At 34.7% G+C, this 22,712-nt stretch overlaps 1 protein-coding gene across 3 annotated transcripts in view; it reads left to right on the plus strand.

Moving 5' to 3' along the window:
* The window catches only part of LOC149779382 (dynein heavy chain domain-containing protein 1-like), a 457,419-nt gene that overhangs the window by 81,385 nt on the left and 353,322 nt on the right, over positions 1 to 22,712 (plus strand). For all 3 annotated transcript variants that reach the window (XM_089940014.1, XM_089940015.1, XM_089940016.1), the window contains exons 28-32: positions 5,961 to 6,118; positions 8,077 to 8,211; positions 14,903 to 14,998; positions 17,997 to 18,128; positions 21,251 to 21,479. In XM_089940014.1, the coding sequence (XP_089796140.1) occupies positions 5,961 to 6,118; positions 8,077 to 8,211; positions 14,903 to 14,998; positions 17,997 to 18,128; positions 21,251 to 21,479 (750 nt within the window). The remainder of the gene's footprint in view (positions 1 to 5,960; positions 6,119 to 8,076; positions 8,212 to 14,902; positions 14,999 to 17,996; positions 18,129 to 21,250; positions 21,480 to 22,712) is intronic.

Genomic DNA, 22,712 nt, shown 5'->3' on the forward strand with positions numbered 1-22,712 from the left:
AAACACAATAGTCATGTGATATTAAGCATTTCACCCATATCTCTACTCCAAGACTTTTACATATCAAAAATTCAAATTTAAATTTTGGGGGGAAGACAAATTACCCTCTTTTCCCTTTTTCTGGCCAATGCTTTGATAACCTTAAGGGTTTATTAATATGTTGAAGATGCGGACATTATATACATGATATTGGAATATAGGATTGGTACTGGATTGAAGCATCTATTAATAAAAGTTCTAATTGTTCTATTTAGTCTAAATATGCAGATTATGGTGACCCTGAATTTGAAGGTTGTTTTCAACCTCGGACATGGAAGCATCCATTCCAAAATTATTTTTGTTACAGTTCTTTCTTTCCTCACCAGAACGATTTGAAAATTACCTATTTATATGCATGTTGTATGAACTTAGTTTTGTTTTAATTTTAATATGTAATATATCTACATTTGTTACTCCAATTTCTGCTTTATTCAGATAGAATTTCACTCCGTGGATGTTTGATAATAAAAAGGTTTATCAGAAGGGTCAGAGCAAAGATTAAAAGAAAACGAAGAAGGGAGATATTTTTAAGTATGGAAAATAAATTGATTTAAATGTTTCATTTTTGTGATCATCAGTGTCTTCTACAGTGACCAGACCTATAACTTACCATTGAAGGCTGATGTAAAAGGGCCTTCACACTCTTGTGGCAGATTTAAGTTTTCAAAAACAAATGCTCTTATTTGCCTGCCACAGTGCAGAGCATATCATATTTTGATATTATCCATCCATCTTTCTGTTTGTCTGTCTATTCTTCTTCCTGCCTTTCCATATTTTAAATACCCACCATAAGGCTAAGCAAATTATGCTATAATTTCCAACTGTCCATCCATCCATTTGTCTGTTAGCAGTATTGTTTCTGCACAATAGCTCTACTTTTCCACCATCAGCAGTTACCCAACATTTTGCATGGTTTGTACTTTGGGTAAACAAAACCCTATTCATTTGGTTAAACAGGTCAAAGGTCACAGTCACTGTGATTGAAGGAAGAAAAATGGTTTCTTCACAATAATTTTAATTCTCCAGCATCTTCAGTTACCAAACTTTGTGGATGACTTGCACAATGGGTAAGGATAAAGTCTAGTGAATTCAGGGCCAGAGGTTAAAAGGTCAAGGAAACTGGTTGAAATAAGAAATATGGTTTCAGCACATTAACTCATTTTTCACCAACTATAGGTACAAGACTTTATGGATATCATTAGTTCTAAAGTACATTCATGGACCAAACCATTTGGATAGCTTGCACTTGGGGTATTGAAGAAGCCTACAGATTTGGGTGTAAAAAGGGAAAAGGTTAAGGTCACTGTCATTGAAAGAAGAAAAATAATTTTTATTTGCTTAATAAGTTCAGATCTATACCATGTACCTTGACCAAGTTTGTGAAGGGCATGCACTTAATGTATGAAAAGAGGCTTATTGATTTGGGGGTACCAAGGTGAATGATCAAGGTCAGTGTGCATAACAAAAATTGGTTTTGCAGAATAATATTACTTCTAGAATAAGTTCCTCGATCAATATTTGTAGATATCTTGCACCAAAGTTAAGAAAGAATCTAATAGATATAAGTCAGAGGGCATGGTCATGGTATACAAATATAGGTTTCTGCACATTAAATTCTGCTAAGTGCATGCATAGAGGACTATTAAATATATGTCAGGTGTATAATGATTTATGGTACTCATGGTCTTTTCTGGCATTGGGCTCGTCTCTACCAAACTTTGTAAATTGCTTGAACTTAGAATGATGAAGAAATCTATATAATTTGGATTAAAATGTCAAGGTCAAAGTCAAGATAATCAAAGGTTTCCACATGTTATAACTTTGATTGTGGACAACATACCTTCATCAAACTTTGCTAATGGCTTTAACTTTAAGTAAGGAAAACACCTGTTTAAATTGAGGTCATTCATTTAAAAAATGTAAAGTCATGGTCACCATGACTCAAAGAAGAAAACTAGTGTCTGTACTTCTTTAACTTTAGTTTTAGATAATGTACCTTGATCAATCATTTTAGATGGTTTGCAGTTCAGTTTCTGAGAAACCAGTTGACTGTATAATCATAAGGTCAAGGTCATTGTTCATCATTGTGGTTTCTGCACAATATCTTTAGTTATATACCTTTTAATTAGAGCAGGCTTTGTACATAGCAGGTAGTTAGGGCAAGGAAGAAATCAATTGCTTGTGGTAAAATATCAAATTCATAATAATTTAAAAAATTAAGTAGTAATGTTGAATGATACATTTGTTCTAGACAATGTACTTTGACCAAACATTGTGAATGACTTGTGTTTGAAGAAAGGGAGTTGTCTTTAATTTGGAAATAAAAAGTCAAATGTCAAGGTCACTACCTAGAGAAGTAGTTTAGGTCAGATTAAAAAATATAGTTGTGTACTAAACTTGGGTTACTTTTTTGTCATGGGATTTAAGTAAGCAATCTATAATTGTTAATTGTAAGAGATGACAGATCGAAGATCAATGTTGCAGCAACCAAAAGAAAGAAAATTGGTATCTGCATGAAAATGTATAGTTTTTTTGCTGTCTTTGAACAGACATCAGAAATGCTTTGCCTTTGTTGCATGAATAACCCAATAGCTTTTGGGATTAAATGGGTGAAGGTCACAATGACCAAGTGGTGTATGCTGTGTACAGTCAGGCACACTTGTCTATTGCATATATATTTAACTGTTAAATACTGGGTTTTGATTTTGCATACCATTTATGGTAATCTTATTAGACTTTAAGAATTTTGGCTGGGTAGATATTAGTTATCATTAGCAAGAATTTCTGAACCAAGAATTTCTTTTGATTAAAAAAATATAATTGTATGAGTTAGAAGTACATGTAAGTGGTAGTTAAAACAACTGGCAAACAGTTTATATAGATATAATCCATTGATTGCAATACTTAAAATGTTTTACTTGAATAAAAATCTCCACTTCATGACTATGATACACAAGTGATATTAGTATATTAGTAGGTATACCCTAACCAAATCAAACATTTCACATCTATCCATGTAAATCTGTGTTGCATAATAACATGCTTTTACTTAAATTCCATCCAAGACAAATATTGGAGAGATATGATCGTTTTGGGGTTAACAATGATTTCTAATGTACAAAAACAGAGTATCTAATTGGATATCCATAATAGTCTGAATCAGTTGAATGCTTCACCTTAGGACTTGAATATCAAAATAAGTCTGGTCTTAACATGTAACCTTGAGAAATTCCTTTTAACTTTTGTTTTCAACTGTTCTTTGTAAAAGACATAGATGTTCCTATTTGTTTTTATAAGGCATGATTTTAGAATCTAAGGTTTGATTCTTTATGTTATTATTCAGGGTTTGAATTTTAGAATTATCTGAACCATTGCATGTAGTTTCTTCTTTCTTTCCAGTGTTTATCCTTTGGAAAAATTATTTTTAAAACTGTCATACCAGCAGTGTTATGACAGGTCACATGAAAAACATCTGTTTGACTCCAGAATAGGAGTGTTTTTTTTAACTCCGAGACAGGAGTGATTTTCTGTAAAATAAAGCTGTATTATTTTTTTTTTAAATATAGGCTTAGAAATAAGATGAAATATATTTGGATTTGGAAAACCATACAGTACAAATGTTGCTGAATCAATTTTTCAAAACCAAATTATCCATGGGACATGGAGTTTCAGATATAGAAATCCAACCCTTATACAAATATTATTTTGTGAGCTGATATTGTTTTTGTTTTTTCATTTGCAGTTCTAAAGATGAGGACAATACATACTGTATTACACAAACTACAGCAAAAAATTGTCATAAATATTAAAAACCTAACAGCCAATTTGACAAAAATGTTAAAGGTATGGAGAAAGGATAGATCTTGGCCAGTGGCTAGAGGGTTGGAGAGTCTCAGAATAAAATAATCATAGTTAATAAAGTTTGCTTAATAAAATCATTGGATTTGGGGTATTTCATTGCATTGCACTATTGTGATTTCATTAACTTTTATATGAAGTTATGGTGTAATAACAGTGGAATCATATGGCTGAAACAGCATTTAATATTTTCTACAGGAAGTATTGACATTTTAAACATTTACATTAAATCATGTCATAAAACAATCATAGATCTTTGTTTTTATTAAATGTGAAGTTTCATGACTTATTAAATCTATCATATTGGTCTCTGTTTTGTATAAATCTCTATAATTTTACTGACTCATAAAACATCATATTTACCTTGAAAAAAAGTTTTATGATTGTATATTATTATCAGAATTTTTCAAAGCGATTTTTTTTCCATGAAAAAAGGAATAATATGCTTATATGACTAAACTCTTTTGTGTACAGCCCGCAAACTAAAACTTATGCAGGAAGCTGCCAAGAGACGCAGACTGAATAGAGGTATAATGGTATAGTGACTGCCACTAATAAATAACAGCTTTGTTTGGAAACAACCAGTCAATAATAAACTTTACATGTGTTACTTTGATTTCAACAAATTTTAACAACTTGTGTTTTGCATTCTTGATAACCAAAATAAGGTGGTTTTTAAGGTACAGGAAACTGGAGAGTGAGAACAAAAACTGCTGACCTTGGATATTTTATTACTTACCCTTGCATTGCTGCAGCACAAATGTGATATTACCAATTGAGGTTATGCTGTAACTAACATTATAAATAGGTGAAAATTAATTTTTTGGAATAACATTTTAGATTTGATTTGAATCCACATTTCATTGAATATGGCTATGGATAAATGTGTATGAAACAAATTTAATAAATTTGCCCCAGGAGGAAAAGAAAGAAACTTGTTGATTTCTGCTTCCATAAGCTTTCCTTGTGACAGAATTTATTACTTAAATTGAGGATGTTCTGTCTGAATATGCTCTTTAAAAACAGATTTTGAATTTGGATGTCTTTGACCTTTTGGATACCTTACTGTATATAAAGTGCTTGCTTTTAAGTTGAGTCTAGCTTCAAAGAACATAGAACCTGATTGGCCAGTGCCTTATGCTATAGCAGATCAGGATCTGTATTGCTTGTTGTACTGATTACTCCTAATGAATTGCATAGACCAAAATCTGCTGGTGCATAATGTTATGGCAGATCTGGGTCTCTATGGTTTACAGTTGGACTTGATTTTTAAATAATTATGTACAGTGCAATTCTCATGATACTAATGCTTTTAAAAATTTACCCCACTGAATGGTTGAATCTTTGCAGCCTCCTAATAAGTAATGAATGGGTTATTCAGCTAGATATTATCTTTTGTTTCAAATTTTGAGTTCAGTTTTGTTGAAATAATTGGTTGATTTGAATGATGATCATAGAATGATTTACAAATTTGTATTTTTTTACTTTTTGCAGAAGAATTTTTCAAATTTATGTGACATTTTGTTAAATTTTCCAGTCACATTGTATGATTAAATGACTTTTTGTTACATTTTCCTTTCACGTTGTATGATAAATGCCAGTTACAATTATTACAATTATAAAAACTCACAAATAATTCCATCTATTAAAAATAAATACCTTAAAGCTAGTGAGAATTCTTCCAATAGTAGTTAGCACTTATGTCAAAAGTAGACTCTTCCATTTAATAAATAGATATGAAAGCTTTACGTCAAAAGTAGACTCATCCATTTAATAAATAGATATGAAAGCTTTCTGTTGTCTTAGAATTTGCACCTTGAGCTTTGATTATGGATAGATTCATCTTCGAGTGGGAAAGCATAATACTAGATTAAAAGTGATCTTTGCATAATGTTGTTTTGTTTACACTATCCTAAATGTACAGTAATTAGCAATCTTACTGATTTTATGTATGTAGTATATGCTGGTAGATTGCCAAATAAACACAGTAATTTTGGCATTGTCAGGAAAAGTAAAACCTCTAAACCTCATGATAAAATTATATGTTTTATATACATTTGTAGAACCAAAGAAGCAGCCAAGTCCAAGGCGACGTTCAAAACTAGAAAAGTATCGACAAGAGCGGGCTGCAGCAACCAGTATTGCGATGCCAGGACTGAACATTGCTGAAGATGACTACTACATACTGATTGAAGTAGATGAGCTCAAGTATCAGCTAGAGGTACTTTTAATGAATATAGCTGAGGGTATATGGAGACACACCATCATTTGGACACATTACTTTTTTCCCCCTTTCATTTGAAATAACAATTAATACAACTTTATAGAATTTTCCCAAGGTATATAGGCAGAATAGGGAGATCTAACCTGAATTTGAAAGGATAAGATTTGACTCAGGGACAAGGCTTACTGAATGGGAGAAGGACAAGGCTTACTGAGTGGGATAAGGACAAGGCTTACTAGTAAGTGGGTAAGGACAAGACTTACTGAATGGGATAAGGACAAGACTTACTGACTGAGATAAGGACAAGGCTTACTGAGTGGGATAAGGACAAGGCTCACTGAGTGGGACAAAGAAAAGGACAAGGCTCACTGATTTGAATAAGGACAATGCTTACTGAGTGGGATAAGGACAAGGTTTGCTGAGTGGGTTAAGGACAAGGCTCACTGAGTGGAATAAAGACAAGGCTTACTGAGTGGGATAAGGACAACGTTTACTGAGTTTGATAAGGATAAAGTTTACTGAGTGGGACAAGGACGAAGCTTACTGAGTGAGATAAGGACAAGTCTTACTGAGTGGGATAAGGACAAGGCTTACTGAGTTTGATAAGGACAAAGCTTACTGAGTTTGATAAGGACAAGGCTTACTGAGTGAGATAAGGACAAGGCTTACTGAGTGGGATAAGGACAGGGCTCACTGAGTAGGACAAAGAAAAGGACAAGGCTCACTGAGTGGAATAAGGACAATGCTTACTGAGTGGGATAAGGAGAGGGTTACTTAATGGGATAAGCACAAGGCTTACTGAGTGGAACAAGGAAAATGCTTACTGAGTGGGACAAAGAAAAGGCTTACTGAGTGAGATAAGGACAAGGCTTACTGACTGGGATAAGGACAAGGCTAACTGAGTGGGATAAGGATAAGGCTTACTGACTGGGACAAGGACAAGGCTTACTGAGTGGGATAAGGATAATGCATACTGAGTGGGATGAGGACAAGGCATGCTGAGTGGGATTTGGACAATTCTTACTGAGTGGGACAAGCACAAGGCTTCTTGAGTGGGTTAAGGACAAGGTTTAATTAGTGGGATAAGGACAAGGCTCACTGAGTGGGACAAGGACAAGGCTTACTGAGTGGGATAAGGACAAGGCTTACTGAGTGGGACAAAGACAGGGCTTACTGACTGGAATAAGGACAAGGCTCACTGAGTGGGACAAGGACAAGGCTTACTGAGTGGGATAAAAACAAGGTTTACTGAGTGGGACAAAGACAGGGCTTACTGACTGGAATAAGGACAAGGCTCACTGATTGGGACAAGGACAAGGCTTACTGAGTGGGATAAAAACAAGGTTTACTGAGTGGGACAAAGACAAGGTTTACTGACTGGAATAAGGACAAGGCTCACTGAGTGGGACAAGGACAAGACTTACTGAGTGGATAAGAACAAGGCTTGCTGACTGGGATAAGGACAAGGCTTACTGAGTGGAACAAGAACAAGGCTTACTGACTGGGATAAGGACAAGGCTCACTCAGTGGCACAAGGAATAGGCTTACTTTGTGGGATAAGGACAAGGCTTACTGAGTGGGACAAAGACAGGGCTTACTGACTGGAATAAGGACAAGGCTCACTGAGTGGGACAGGGACAAGGTTTACTGAATGGGATAAGGACAAGGCTTACTGAATGGATAAGGAAAATGCTTACTGAGTGGGTAAAGGCTTTGCTGAGTAGGATATGGCTTGATGAGTGGGGCAAGCTTTGCTGAGTGAAATATGGCTTAGCTGAGTTCAACATGGTTTGCTGAGTCCCTGGTGCAGATCTTGTCCCAGAGGTTTTGATTTCCCTGTCCCATTCATACACTCAAGTTAAGTTTTTTGTTCTGATTGATCTTCATATGTTTAATTGTTCATCTGTTTTGATTTGATGGATGGTCCTATGTATAAACCTCAATAACTGTTACAGGACAGCCGAATCAGCATTAAGGGCATGATGCAGTCCCCATACCTGGGAGACATGAGTGCTGAGGTTGAGTACTGGAACACTGCTTTACAAGAAGTGGAGGAAATCACTGACCTCTGGTACCTCTGCCAGAAAAAGGTAGGTCGAATTCAAACATCGTAGCTGATTTACACAAAGCTGAACTTTTACAAATCTATATATACCACTGATGCAGTTTGTAGTGAATAATCTATGTACATCATCTTAATACTCATGTAATTGTATTTTCTTTTTTGGTGTAATTTGAATTTTCCTTGTTAAATTTAATTTAGGACCCACTAAAATTACAGTGTATTGATAATTGTAGCCAACATCTTTTCTGTTTTACTCTTTTTTGCTAAAGAGTGAAATATAGGGTTGATATATGTAAATATGGTGAACGTGTTTGTGGTAATTGTATTTACTTCAAGTTGAAAATAATTCCCTTTGAAATTGATTGTAAAATTTTGGAATAAAAGGTTTTCCAGTCATTAAGGGAAGTTAGTTTCCTATGTCAATAAAATGTTTCTACATTAGCTTTATTTTAATGCAATTTTATGTAAATTTCTTACATGAATCCTTTCAATTTAAGATGTTTAAAATACAGATCAAAGTAACTGCATATCATACTCACAATATTAGAGGTGCACAGTATACTGGTTTATGATGTACTCTTGTCCATTGGTACATCCCATAGTACTTTTCTATATACCAGCACTTCATTAGTTTCCATTAGAAGGAATGTACAGAAATTCCTGAGTAACCTTGTAATGATAGTAATAGCATATTTTCATTTTACTTGACAGTCGTATTTGTAACAATTTGTTAAAATTTTACAAAATAATAATTATATTTATGATTGATTAATCAAACATTTGAAATGTGTCATGTATACCAAATGTGATTGTCAAATGGGATCTTGTAAAAGATATTTGGGCCAAATAAAAAATTTATTGGAAAACTTTATCATAGAAAACCCAAAAAAAACAAATGTCATTTTTTGGTTATTTCCTAACATATGTTAATGTGTTAAGTACATGCATTTCATTGTCATCATCATCATCATTGGTGACTCAGTCTCAAAAGACCATGCGAATAGTGCCCTTGGGGTGTTGTCTGTCTCTGTTGGCATCGTCTGCTGTCACAGTGGCTGTGAAGGCCTATACGTGAGTGACAGTCCCTATTGCAGTTGGTGCAGATATACTGGGAAGTCTGCGTTACTGTGGTTGCTGCTGCGTTCTTCTTTTTCTTATGTTTCTCTGCTGCCAACTGGCCTCTCCTCGCATCAGCGACTGATATGCCATTGTTTACCGTCAGTCTCCAGGTGTCTCAGTCCTCAGCCAGCTCTTCCCAACCATCAGGTGAAAAGTTGCATACCTTCATGTCCCTCTTGCATACATCCTTAAAACGGAGTGAGGGGCATCCGACTCTTCTCATATGCCAGTGGCCAGATGTCCATATAGGATGTCCTTTGGCAGCCTTCCATCCTCCATGCATTGGACGTGTCCCAGCCATCAAAGGTGGTGTTTGCTTAGGAGGGAGTACATGCTGTGGGTACTTGCATGCTGCAGGATCTTGCTGTGTGGAACACGGTCTTGCCAGCTGATTTTCGGGATTCGTTTTAGGCACCATATATGGAAGGAGTTGAGACGGCGTTCTTGCCTCATGTAGGTACTCCAGGTCTCATTTCCATATAGAAGGGTGCTGAGAACGCAGGCCTGGTAGACTCGGACTTTGGTGTGCTCTGTCAGCGCGTTGTTTTCCCACACCTTCTTCGTTAATCGAGCCATGATGGTGTTTGCCTTTCCAAGCCTTCTGTCCAGCTCCATATCAATTGAGAGAGTGTTGCTGATGGTTGACCCTAGGTAGGTAAAGTTGTTGACTGCTTCCAGGGTGACACCATTGATTTTGATGGAAGGGGCAATGGTGGTATCTTGCACGCTGACATTTGTTTTTTCCAAGCTGATGGTGAGACCAAACTGCATGCAGGCATCAGCAAAATGGTCTCCCAGTCTCTGGAGGGCTTCCTTGGTGTGGGTCACAAGAGCTGCGTCATCTGCAAAAAGCATCTCCCTGATGAGCACAGCTCTCACTTTGGTCTTTGAGTGCAGTTTTGCCAGGTTGAACAGCCTCCCGTCGGACCTGGTGTGTAGATATATGCCATCCGTGGATGTGTCGAAGGCGTAGGACAGGAGCAGGGAGAAGAAGATCACAGAAAGTGTTGGTGCCAGCACGCAGCCCTACTTCACGCCGCTGTTAATTGGGAAGGAGGTTGAGGAGAATCCATCATACGGGACTGTTCCCTTCATATCTGCATGGAAAGAGATTATCATGCTGAGGAGTTTTTGGGGGGCAACCAATCTTACTCAGAAGTTCAAAAAGGCCCTTCCTGCTGACCAAGTCAAAGGCCTTGGTGAGGTCGATGAACATCATGTAGAGTGGTTGACCTTGCTCTCTGCTCTTCTCTTAGAGTTGTCCTATGGAGAAGATCATGTCTGTCATCGACCTGCCTGCTCTGAAGCCGCACTGTGATTCCGGGTACACACAGTCCGCCAGCAACTGCAGCCTGTTGAGTATGATGCGGGCATACACTTTACCAACGATACTCAAGAGCGAGATCCCTCTGTAATTATTACAATCACTGCGGTCGCCCTTGTTTTTGTAAAGGGTCACAATTGTGGCATCGCGCATGTCTTGGGGGACTACTCCTTCCTCCCAGCAGAGGCAAAGTAGCTCATGCAGTGGTTTAATCAATGTTGGTTTTCCACGTTTGATAGCTTTGGGCAGGATGCTGTCACTACTTGGTGCTTTGTCGTTTGGAAGGGAGTTGATTGCTTTGCTGAGCTCCTTTAAGGTTCGCACTTTGTCGAGTTCTTCCATGGTTTGCAGATTCTTTATGCTGCTGAGGGCTGCATCGGTGACTGATGTTTCTCGGGAGTGTAGCTCTGAGTAGTGTTCCACCCATCTGGCCATCTGTTGCCCATGGTCTGTGATCTTCTCTCCCATCAGAGATTTCAGGGGAGCGACCCCTTTCACTGTAGGGCCTAGAGCCTTTTTGATGCCACTGTACATACCTTGGATGTGTCCGGACTCGGCACTGCGCTGGATCCCTTCACACAGTCGTTGCCAATACTCGTTCGTGTACTGTCTAGCGATGCGTTGGGTGTTACTTTGGGCACTTCTGAGAGCAGCAAGCATCCGTTCATTAGGGCATTTTTTGTAAGCTATGAAGGCTTTGTTTCCTCACTCAGTAGCGAGACTGGAGTGTCCTCTCCAGGGCGCAAGCCTGGACGTGGAGTATGGAGATCCTGGGCTGCCCAGACATCAGGATCCCCATCTTGTCCTTGCTGGTGGGGTCCAAAGGAATGCTGAGCATGACATTTGGCACCAGTTTGGATGCAGGAGCTGCCGGAAGGAGGTCATAGTCAACCCCCAGCCGCCTTAGGGGCTCCACTCCGGATTTTCTGTCTGGGTTTACTCCCGTAGCCTTTCCTTCTCCCGAAGATATCCACAAGGCAGTGGAGCCATAATCCAGTGGATGGGACTTGGTAGGTTTTGAATCAGAGTTTCCTTCTCCTAGATGAATTGCCTGACAAGGCTAATGAGCTTCATCTGCCCGGGTTTGGAGTCAGAGTTTCCCTTCTCTTAGACTGGTTGCCTGCCAAGGCTAACGAGCCCAGTCTGCCCAGTCTGCATTTCATTGTAAGACTGCAAAAATCAGCCTGAGATTTTCAGGAGAGCAGTTTGTTTTCTGTTTAAATTTTATATAAATTCTCATGCACACAGAATATTTTCTTGAGTCAGTGTATTTTTGTTTACTGACCCTCTCTGATAAATATATTGCCTGGATGAAGGAATCGCATTCACAGTTTCCCTGCTTATTGTGTCAGTAGTGTAGTTAGTAAATTGGTGGCTTCATTGTCCACACTTCCTATTTTTATCAACAAGATTTCTAATGTCAGCATATTGTGTTTCATGCGGTGTTAGATTTAATGTGAGCATAGTGTCTTTCATATCATGTTAGATGTAATGTCAGCATAATGGCTTTATATGGTGTTAGATGTAATGTAAGCATAGTGTCTTTCATATGGTGTTAGATATAATGTAAGCATAGTGTCTTTCATATGGTGTTAGATATAATGTCAGCATAGTGTCTTTCATACGGTGTTAGATATAATGTCAGCATAGTGTCTTTCATGTGGTGTTAGATATAATGTCAGCATAGTGTCTTTCATATGGTGTTAGATAATGTAAGCATAGTGTCTTTCATATGGTGTTGCATATAATGTCAGCATGGTGTCTTTCATATGGTGTTAGATATAATGTAAGCATAGTGTCTTTCATATGATGTTAGATAGAATGTCAGCATAGTGTCTTTCATATGGTGTTACATATAATGTCATCATAGTGTCTTTCATATGGTGTTACATATAATGTCAATATAGTGTCTTTCATATGATGTTAGATATAGTGTCAGCATAGTGTCTTTCATATGGTGTTAGATATAATGTCAGCATAGTGTCTTTCATATGGTGTTAGATATAATGTAAGCATAGTGTCTTTCATATGGTGTTAGATATAATGTCAGCATAGTGTCTTTCATATGGTGTTAGATAATGTAAGCATAGTGTCTTTCATATGGTGTTACATATAATGTCATCATAGTGTCTTTCATATGGTGTTAGATGTAATGTCAGCATAATGGCTTTATATGGTGGTAGATGTAATGTCAGCATAGTGTCTTTTATATGGTGTTAGATATCATGTCAGCATAGTGTTTTTCACATGGTGTTGGACATAATGTCAGCATTGTGTCTTTTATATGGTGTTAGATGCAATGTCAGCATAGTGGCTTTATATGGTGTTAGACATAATGTCAGCATAGTGTCTTTCATATTGTGTTGGACATAATGTCAGCATAGTGTATTTTATATGGTGTTAGATGTAATGTCAGCATAATGGCTTTATATGGTGTTAGATATAATGTCAGCATAGTGTCTTTTATATGGTGTTACATATAATGTCATCATAGTGTCTTTCATATGGTGTTAGATATAATGTCAGCTTAGTGTCTTTCATATGGGGTTAGATATAATGTCAGCATAGTGTCTTTTATATGGTGTTAGATGTAATGTCAGCATAATGGCTTTATATGGTGTTAGATGTAATGTCAGCATAGTGTCTTTTATATGGTGTTAGATATCATGTCAGCATAGTGTTTTTCATATGGTGTTGGACATAATGTCAGCATTGTGTGTTTTATATGGTGTTAGATGTAATGTCAGCATAATGGCTTTATATGGTGTTAGATATAATGTCAGCATAGTGTCTTTTATATGGTGTTAGATGTAATGACAGCATAGTGTCTTTCATATGGTGTTAGATGTAATGTCAGCATAGTGTCTTTTATATGGTGTTAGATGTAATGTCAGCATAGTGTCTTTTATATGGTGTTAGACGTAATGTCAGCATAATTATCACACTTAAGTTGCAGTTTTAGATTACAGCTTATACAACAATTAACTTAATAAAGTCAACTACATGTACTATATGATACTAACCATTTCATTTAGGGGGACAGCAATTTTCTTTTGAGCTATTTTATTTTGTTTACAGAATATTTTTAAATAATATAATGGATATAATAGTTAATATTTTGCTATGAATAACAGCAAAATGCTAAATATATTGACACAGAGAAATACATGATACATATCACAGTATTCTGAAAAATATTGCACTATACAATGGTACAGATTGCACTATGTTGAAAAATACTGCACTATACCATGGTACAGATTGCACTATGTTGAAAAACACTGCACTATACCATGGTACAGATTGCACTATGTTGAAAAATATTGCAGTATACCATGGTGCAGATTGCAATATGTTGAAAAATATTGCAGTATACCATGGTGCAGATTGCAATATGTTGAAAATATTGCAGTATACCATGGTACAGATTGTACTATGTTTGAAAAATATTGCACTTTACCATGGTACAGATTGCAGTATGTTGAGAAATACTGCAGTATACCATGGTACAGATTGCACTGTGTTTTAAAAATATTGCACTATACCATGCTACAGAGTGTACTATGTTGAAAAATTATGCAGTATACCATGGTACAGATTGCAGTATGTTGAAAAATATTGCATTATACCATGGTACAGATTGCAGTATGTTGAGAAACACTGCAGTATACCATGGTACAGATTGTACTATGTTGAAAAATATTGCACTATACCATGGTACAGATTGCAGTATTTTGAGAAATAATGCAATATACCATGGTGCAGATTGCAATATGTTGAAAAATATTGCAGTATACATGTACCATTTTACAGATTGCACTATGTTGAAAAATATTGCACTATACCATGGTACAGATTGCACTATGTTGAAAAATATTGCACTATACCATGGTACAGATTGCAGTATGTTGAGAAATACTGTAGTATACCATGGTACAGATTGCACTATACCATGGTACAGATTGCAGTATGTTGAGAAATATTGCATTATACCATGGTACAGAATTTTTCATGGTAGCCAGCTCTACATAAGACCTTGCAAAAAATCACCTTTAGTGGCAAAATGGCTGACAGGTACAGGAATTTCTGTGTCTGTTTTTGTCTTCGATAAAAAAATTCTTACAGATGTTGACATTCATTTATGTCCTGAAGAAAATGGAACATTCATGTTATCAGGGTTTGCAGTTATTATTTTAATTTGTTCAAATAATTTTGGAAAGTAGAAAGGATATACCTATTCAGCTGTGTTCAAATGGGCTTCATTTTTTTTTAGTGGATGTATCTGCTGAAAATCTTTGAGTGGCCAACATTGTACAGAAAATTTTCCAGACAAGCAAAGGAATTTGAAAATGTCCATGCAAAAGTGAAGGTTGGTATGAAGTACTAATTGATCTCTACTTAATAATTTGCATTAGCTAATTCTTTAAAATTGTGTATTAGATCAGCATTTACTTCTGACTGGGTGATTTGACTGGACATAAGGCCAAGAGCTCATTCATCGGTATTCCACAATTTGTCTCATTGAGATTCCATTAGTATTTTGGAAAATTGCCTCATTTCATTGTTGTGTCAGGTGGTCACACATTTTAATGAAAAGGCAAAGAGTTTAGTTTGATATAACAGGCTTTTACTAGCTTTGCTGTTTAAATTTGTTTCTAAATCATACAAAATTTAAAACCTTTGGAAATATCCATTCAGTATATGTTTTGATAATTATCTATTCCCAGATTTAGTTATCAACAGTTTAGCAAGTGAGACTATCTGTAAATCAGTTTTTTGTTTTAATACATTAAGAGAAAGTACATTCTTTTTTAAGAAGTTGTGTGCATGTAAAGTAAATCACAATGTTCTAGCCAGCATAATATGTCCGTATGTTCTAGTCAGCATAACGTGTCACAATGTTCTATTTGGCATAATGTGTCACAATGTTCTAGTTGGCATAACGTGTCACAGTGTTCTAGTCAGCATAACGTTTCACAATGTTCTAGTCAGCATAACATGTCACAATGTTCTAGTCAGCATACCATGTCACAATGTTCTAGTCAGCATAGCGTTTCACAGTGTTCTAGTCAGCATAACATGTCACAATGTTCTAGTCAGCATAACATTTCACAGTGTTCTAGTCAGCATAACATGTCACAATGTTCTAGTCGGCATAATGTGTCACAATGTTCTAGTCAGCATAATATGTCATAATGTTCTAGTCAGCATAACATTTCACAGTGTTCTAGTCAGCATAACATGTCACAATGTTCTAGTTGGCATAATGTGTCACAATGTTCTAGTCAGCATGCCATGTCACAATGTTCTAGTCTGCATAATGTTTCAGTGTTCTAGTTGGCATAATGTGTCACAATGTTTTAGTTGGCATAACGTGTCACAATGTTCTAATCAGCATAATGTGTCACAATGTTCTTGTTAGCATAACATATTAGCAAGCTCATTTTTGCTAAAATTGTAAGCTTGGTTAAGTTCATTGATGAAAAATTTTGTATGAAATAAATGCTGATAACTACCTGGATGAACAAAACGTTTATAACTAGAATATGTTGCTTCATAAGCACTGTGTTACTTAAGACATGCCATATATGTTTACTTGTATATCAAACAACATAGACCATGATCTGTATTGTTTATTCTACTGATAACAACTAACAAATTGCATAGACTCAGATCTGCCAGTGCATTGTATAACTGCTGCTCTCGGTCTTCACAGTTTGAAGTTGGACTTATAAGAGATCATATATAGATTTGCAGTTCTTGCATAATCGATAATATATCAGTAATTGTTCTTAAAAGTCCAACACAGCTTATTGGTGCTTATGTTATGTGCTTTGAGAATCATCTTTATTAAAATAAGTGATCACACATCATTTTGTCAGAGTTTACATGGGGTAGCTTACAAACATTTATAATTGCCTTCATTTTGATAAATTAAAAGTAACACCAAAAATTATTGTACATAATGGTAATCCACTTATATTTAAATTAATGTTATTAATGTATTCAGATTAATGATTTGATATAATTGTATGTCACTAATGCATTCAAATTAATGATTTAATATAATTTTATGTCACTAATTTATTCAAATTAATGATTTGATATAATTTAATGTCACTAATGTATTTTGATTAATGATCTGATATAATTTAATGTCACTAATGCATTCAGATTAATGATTTGACATAATTTAATGTCACTAATGCATTCAAATTAATGATTTGACATAATTTAATGTCACTAATGTATTCAGATTAATGATTTGACATAATTTAATGTCACTAATGTATTCAGATTAATGATTTGACATAATTTAATGTCACTAATGCATTCAAATTAATGATTTGACATAATTTAATGTCACTAATGTATTCAGATTAATGATTTGACATAATTTTATGTCACTAATGCATTCAAATTAATGATTTGACATAATTTAATGTCACTAATGCATTCATATTAATGATTTGATATAATTTTATGTCACTAATGCATTCAGATTAATGATTTGACATAATTTAATGTCACTAATGTATTCAGATTAATGATTTGACATAATTTAATGTCACTAATGCATTCAGATTAATGATTTGATATAATTTTATGTCACTAAAATATTGGGATTTACAATATGTATTGTCTTGCTTCGTCCCATTTTTAAATATTTTAAGTAGCTTTCATTCATGCATTAGTTTTCTGCAATGCTGCAAATTTGAAGTATCCCATCCATTTTTTCCATTCTTCTCTTGACATCAATCTACACTTCACAACTTCATATGACTTTTTGAGGTCATCTAGATGCATAATTTTTGGTTTCTCTTCTTGGTCAATTTCCATCCATTCTCTCTTCTATTACTTCTTAATAGCTTTTTACCTCTCAAGATATGTTCCATCCATCTTTTCTTCCTCTCCAGAATTACTTGCAACAGTCTTCTCTTTTCACCTACTAAGCTTAGTACCTCTTCATTTGTTTTCCTATCACTCCAGCTGGCTTTCTCCATTCATCTCCAAATCCACATCTCAAGAAGCTTCTAAGTTGTTTATGAATCTGCTGTCCCATGCAACAATACAAGAGCATATTTTTATCAAATTTAGAGTCATAAGTTGTCAAATTGTTGATGCATTCATTATCAACTGCCAAAATATTTCAAAGATTAGAATATTGATTTTGATTTTACATGAAATATACAAAGCAACATAACCACCATAACATCTCTTAGGTAATTCCTGTACATTGTCTGTTTGAAGAAAGACATTTTGGATTGTTTATATCTGTTTTGAAAGAGTTTTTAACCTGTCTTTAATTTGAGCAAACTAGGTACAGAAAACTATCTTTCATGCTGACAATGCCATCGTTGTTTCAGGACTGGATGAGAGTGGTGTCAAATGACTCCAAAGTTCTGACGGTCGTGAATAGAAGACGAGGAGAAAAGGGCTACAGGCTGCTCCAAGGGGACAATCTCAGAACCCTATTCCTTCAGCTAACACAGCAACAGGTTTGTATTCTGCTCTCACTGTTTCTGTGCCCTAACATGATACTGATATGGCCAGTAGTGATACCTTTGTAAATCTGTCAATCAGTGTCCATCATACTTTGGTTTAAATTTATAATTTGGTCATTTACAAGCATTGTGGTTGAACATCTTCTGTTCTATAAGTACATTGCTAGCTTATAGCTTATCACATTTTAATTGGCACAAATTTTTCAAAAAAGCATCCATAGCTCTAAAAATATTTACACACCAGAATGGAATGATGTATATGGCATATATAAAACAAGTTTTGCTTTAAGTTTTTGTGAATATATTGTGTTTGTGAATGTGCATATTTGATAAATTTGTGAAAAACTATTCTGACCCTAAAATAAGATGATTTATGGTGTCTGGATTATATTTGATTATTATCAATGGTTTTTACTAATTAATTTGTCAGAAAATATTTAGAAAAGTGATTTATTCACAGTATGCCCCTGCACCTCTTATCACAGTAAAATTCAAAAGGCTGCATCTTAACTAAAATTAGCTGTCCAAATCATTTTGCAAGCTTATGCTTTGTGTCCTGATTTTTAGGGTGAATCACAAAGACACTTGATTGTATTACATAGACCATTGCACAAGTGTCTATTTGATGATTATGACCTAAGGAAGTGAATCGTAAATAATTTAAGAATATCTTTTTTTCACACTGAATACTTAAGTCATTGTAGGTGACAGTTACTAAAGATGTGATTCCAGTGATGGTAGTATGTATTTAGAGGCTGCATATATATATATATATATATATATATATATATATATATATATATATATATATATATATATATATATGCAATAAACTGACTACGAACAGTGCAAAAAAAAGTATCTAACTAACCTGAGTGCTTTCGACTCTTAATGAGTCTTTTTCAAAGGCAAATACAAAACATGGACAAGACAAACATATATATATATATATATATTTATAGGTTACTGCATTTGTATGGGTAAAGTATGAACGAGTTTTGGCATGGAATACTGCACAACCTTGGGAGTGCAGTATATCCTTCTGACAAAACAAGTTCATATTTTCCCATACAAATGCAGTAACCTTTTTATTATATGCTCATTTTTTTTATTCTGCCTAAAATTTAATTATATAAATAAAATACACTACAAGAAACAACATAAATGAATGTATGCCACATTCCAAACTAAATACACAAGTGCAGATTTATCATTACACAACATCATTATTAATGCGCACATAACTCCACCCAGATAAATTTGAACTTAGACGCACGCTTGACATAACTTTCTAAAGAAAATGGCGTGTCTAGTTAAAATTGAAATTTGCAGTCATATTGTGAATGAATGCACATTGCAACAACTTTTCCATTTGATCTGGAATGAATAGATTTTGGTATTTTGTTTCGATTCAATGAAAGTTTGTGATTTTGGACTGGATTCATCTGTGCAAATTATACATGAAATACAGCGGATTGAAGCGGCGCAGGAGAAGCATGTTTACATCTGCAAGTGTGTTTGTTCTGTCATTGACTATTTGAAATCATTAATTCCATTTGATCTGGAATGAACAGATTTTGGTATTTTGTTTCGATTCAATTAAAGTTTGTGACTTTGGACTGGATTCATCTGTGCAAATTGTACATGAAATAGAACGGATGGACTATTTGAAATCATTATGTGGGGAAAATATGAAGTGTTTTAATTGCAATTATCAAAAATACACTATTGAATTTAATGTTTATTTCATTTTGAGTACGGTAAGGAAAATGTAATTGCACTTGGAATAAAGTCGAAATTACAGTACAATTTCGAAATGTGTAATTGACTTGATTATCAAGCTTGAGAACTCATGACATTGCTCATGTAATTTGGATTTGCAGAACTAAAAAAGTACAATTTTCAGAAATTCTGGATGTAAAATTGTGAGTATATTTTTTTTGTCATTCTTATTACCAGCTAAAGGAGACAGTTTATGCCTTTATAGCTTGCATGTTATTTGTAGGTACCAAGCAGTTTTATGAAATCTGGTGTATATTGCAAAATCTGAAACAATGTATCAGAAAGTTAACGTGGAATGTAGAAAAACAGTTGGTATGTTGCAGTCCACGAAACATCTGCTTTTGTTCATTCAGAAACAAATTTAATCAACCAAAACGTATTGCGTCTACTATGCAAATCTACATGATTTGTTTACAAAGTAGTTCCTAATACACTACTGGGTACATGTGTCCATCACATGGGTGCAATATGAAGGTGTGCAATATCGTAAAATATTGAACGATTCTGAAAATGTAAAGTTAACGGAGAAAAAAACGAGCATATATATATATATATATATATATATATATATATATATATATATATATATATATATATATATATATATATATATATATATATATATATATAAATGGCATATCAGCACATCCTTGCTATATAATGCTGAGCAAGTTTAACTATTCCAAATCAGGCACACAAAATAAAGATAAAGACCAAAATTTTTAAAATCCTTATTATATAAAGACATGATGCCCCAGTGCTAGACATCACTATAAACTGCCACACTGCAGGTATCATAGCGATATGACTGAAAAATTGTTAAAGCTATGTTAAAAATCCAAATCACACACACACACAGAATATTTATCAGTGGAACAAATAGTATAGAGCCTGATATGTTGATGAATTATGTGATGGCAGATCACTATGTTATTTGTAATTGGACTGGAGTTACAGGTGAGTATATATGGTACACATTTCAATTACAGACCTCTCTTGTTGGATGCAGAACCTCATGAGAGTTATTTTTATGAACTCCTGACAAAACAATCCCCTTTAAATACAGTGATATGGTGAACTTGCAGTTTGTATGAAATAGATTGCCATGCCTATTTTGCATAATGCATTATAATAAGAACATGACAAATGACTACACTGAAGTCATTTATGGGGTCCCAGGAGGTTCTTTATAAATGGGTATTACTGACAATTGAATTTTTTTCTCAAAATATTTTTCATTGGATTTGGTATTTGAATTTACCTTTAAGTTTGTGTGTGCAAAATGAGTAGCACTTGTGACTTAATCTTTCCATTGTCTCTTTTTATCTTTTCAGGAGGAAATTCTCAAATACTTGATGACCATGCTGGACTCCTGCAGAATGGAGTTCAATAGGCTCTACTTCCTGTCGGATGAAGAACTTGTCAGTCTTTTGGGAGTATCAAGAAATCCACAAGCACTTCTCCCATTCACTCAAAAGTGTTTCCCTGGAATTACCTCCCTTGCTTTTGCACTGCCACCTGGCACATCCAGTTTGAATACTCATTTAGATTTCGCTCTGCATGGTAAGATGAATTAATCAGATTGAGTTATGAGATGTCATGAGAATAATTAGATTGAGTTATAAGAATAATCAGATTGGGTTGTGAGAATAATCAGATTGAGTTATGAGAGTAATCAGATTGAGTAATGAGAATAATCAGATTGAGTTATGAGAAGATCAGATTGAGTTGTGAGAATAATCAGATTGAGTAATGAGAATAATCAGATTGAGTTATGAGAGTAATCAGATTGAGTAATGAGAGTAATCAGATTGAGTAATGAGAATAATCAGATCGAGTTATGAGAATAATCAGATTGAGTTATGAGAGTAATCAGATTGAGTAATGAGAATAATCAGATTGAGTTATGAGAAGATCAGGTTGAGTTGTGAGAATAATCAGATTGAGTAATGAGAATAATCAGATTGAGTTATGAGAGTAATCAGATTGAGTAATGAGAGTAATCAGATTGAGTAATGAGAATAATCAGATCGAGTTATGAGAATAATCAGATTGAGTAATGAGAGTAATCAGATTGAGTAATGAGAATAATCAGATTGAGTTATGAGAATAATCAGACTGAGTTGTGAGAATAATCAGATTGAGTTATGAGAATAATCAGATTGAGTTATAAAATCAGATTGAGTTATAAAATCAGATTGAGTTATGAGAAGATCAGATTGAGTTATGAAAATAATCAGACTGAGTTGTGAGAATAATCAGATTGAGTTATGAGAATAATCAGATTGAGTTGTGAGAATAATCAGACTGAGTTGTGAGAATAGTCAGATTGAGTTATAAAATCAATCAGATTGAGTTATAAAATCAGATTGAGTTATGAAAATAATAGCCTCATTTAGAAGATCGTGTAATAGGAGTAAAACACACAGTGTGTATTGGCATAAAACAGAATCATGCATTTTGCAGATATCACATTATAACCTCTGCTTCTCTAATGTCTTATTTCTGTTAAATATATTTATTTGATTGCCCTTTTGCCATTAACCACAATATTAACAATAGTGAGATGTCCAAGAAAGCCCACATTTTCATAGCTTCTAAATGAATGATTTCTCTCCAATGAAGGAAACATTTGTATACCCTATCATACATTTGGAAGTGGTATATATATATATATATATATATATATATATATATATATATATATATATATATATATATATATATATATATATAGATAGTATTAGAATGGCCTATGCATCCTGTAACATCAAATCAAATCACATCACAGTCATC

Source organism: Sinohyriopsis cumingii, chromosome 17, assembly GCF_028554795.1.
Source record: "Sinohyriopsis cumingii isolate HCF-2022 chromosome 17, ASM2855479v2, whole genome shotgun sequence".
Classification (NCBI taxonomy): domain Eukaryota; kingdom Metazoa; phylum Mollusca; class Bivalvia; order Unionida; family Unionidae; genus Sinohyriopsis; species Sinohyriopsis cumingii.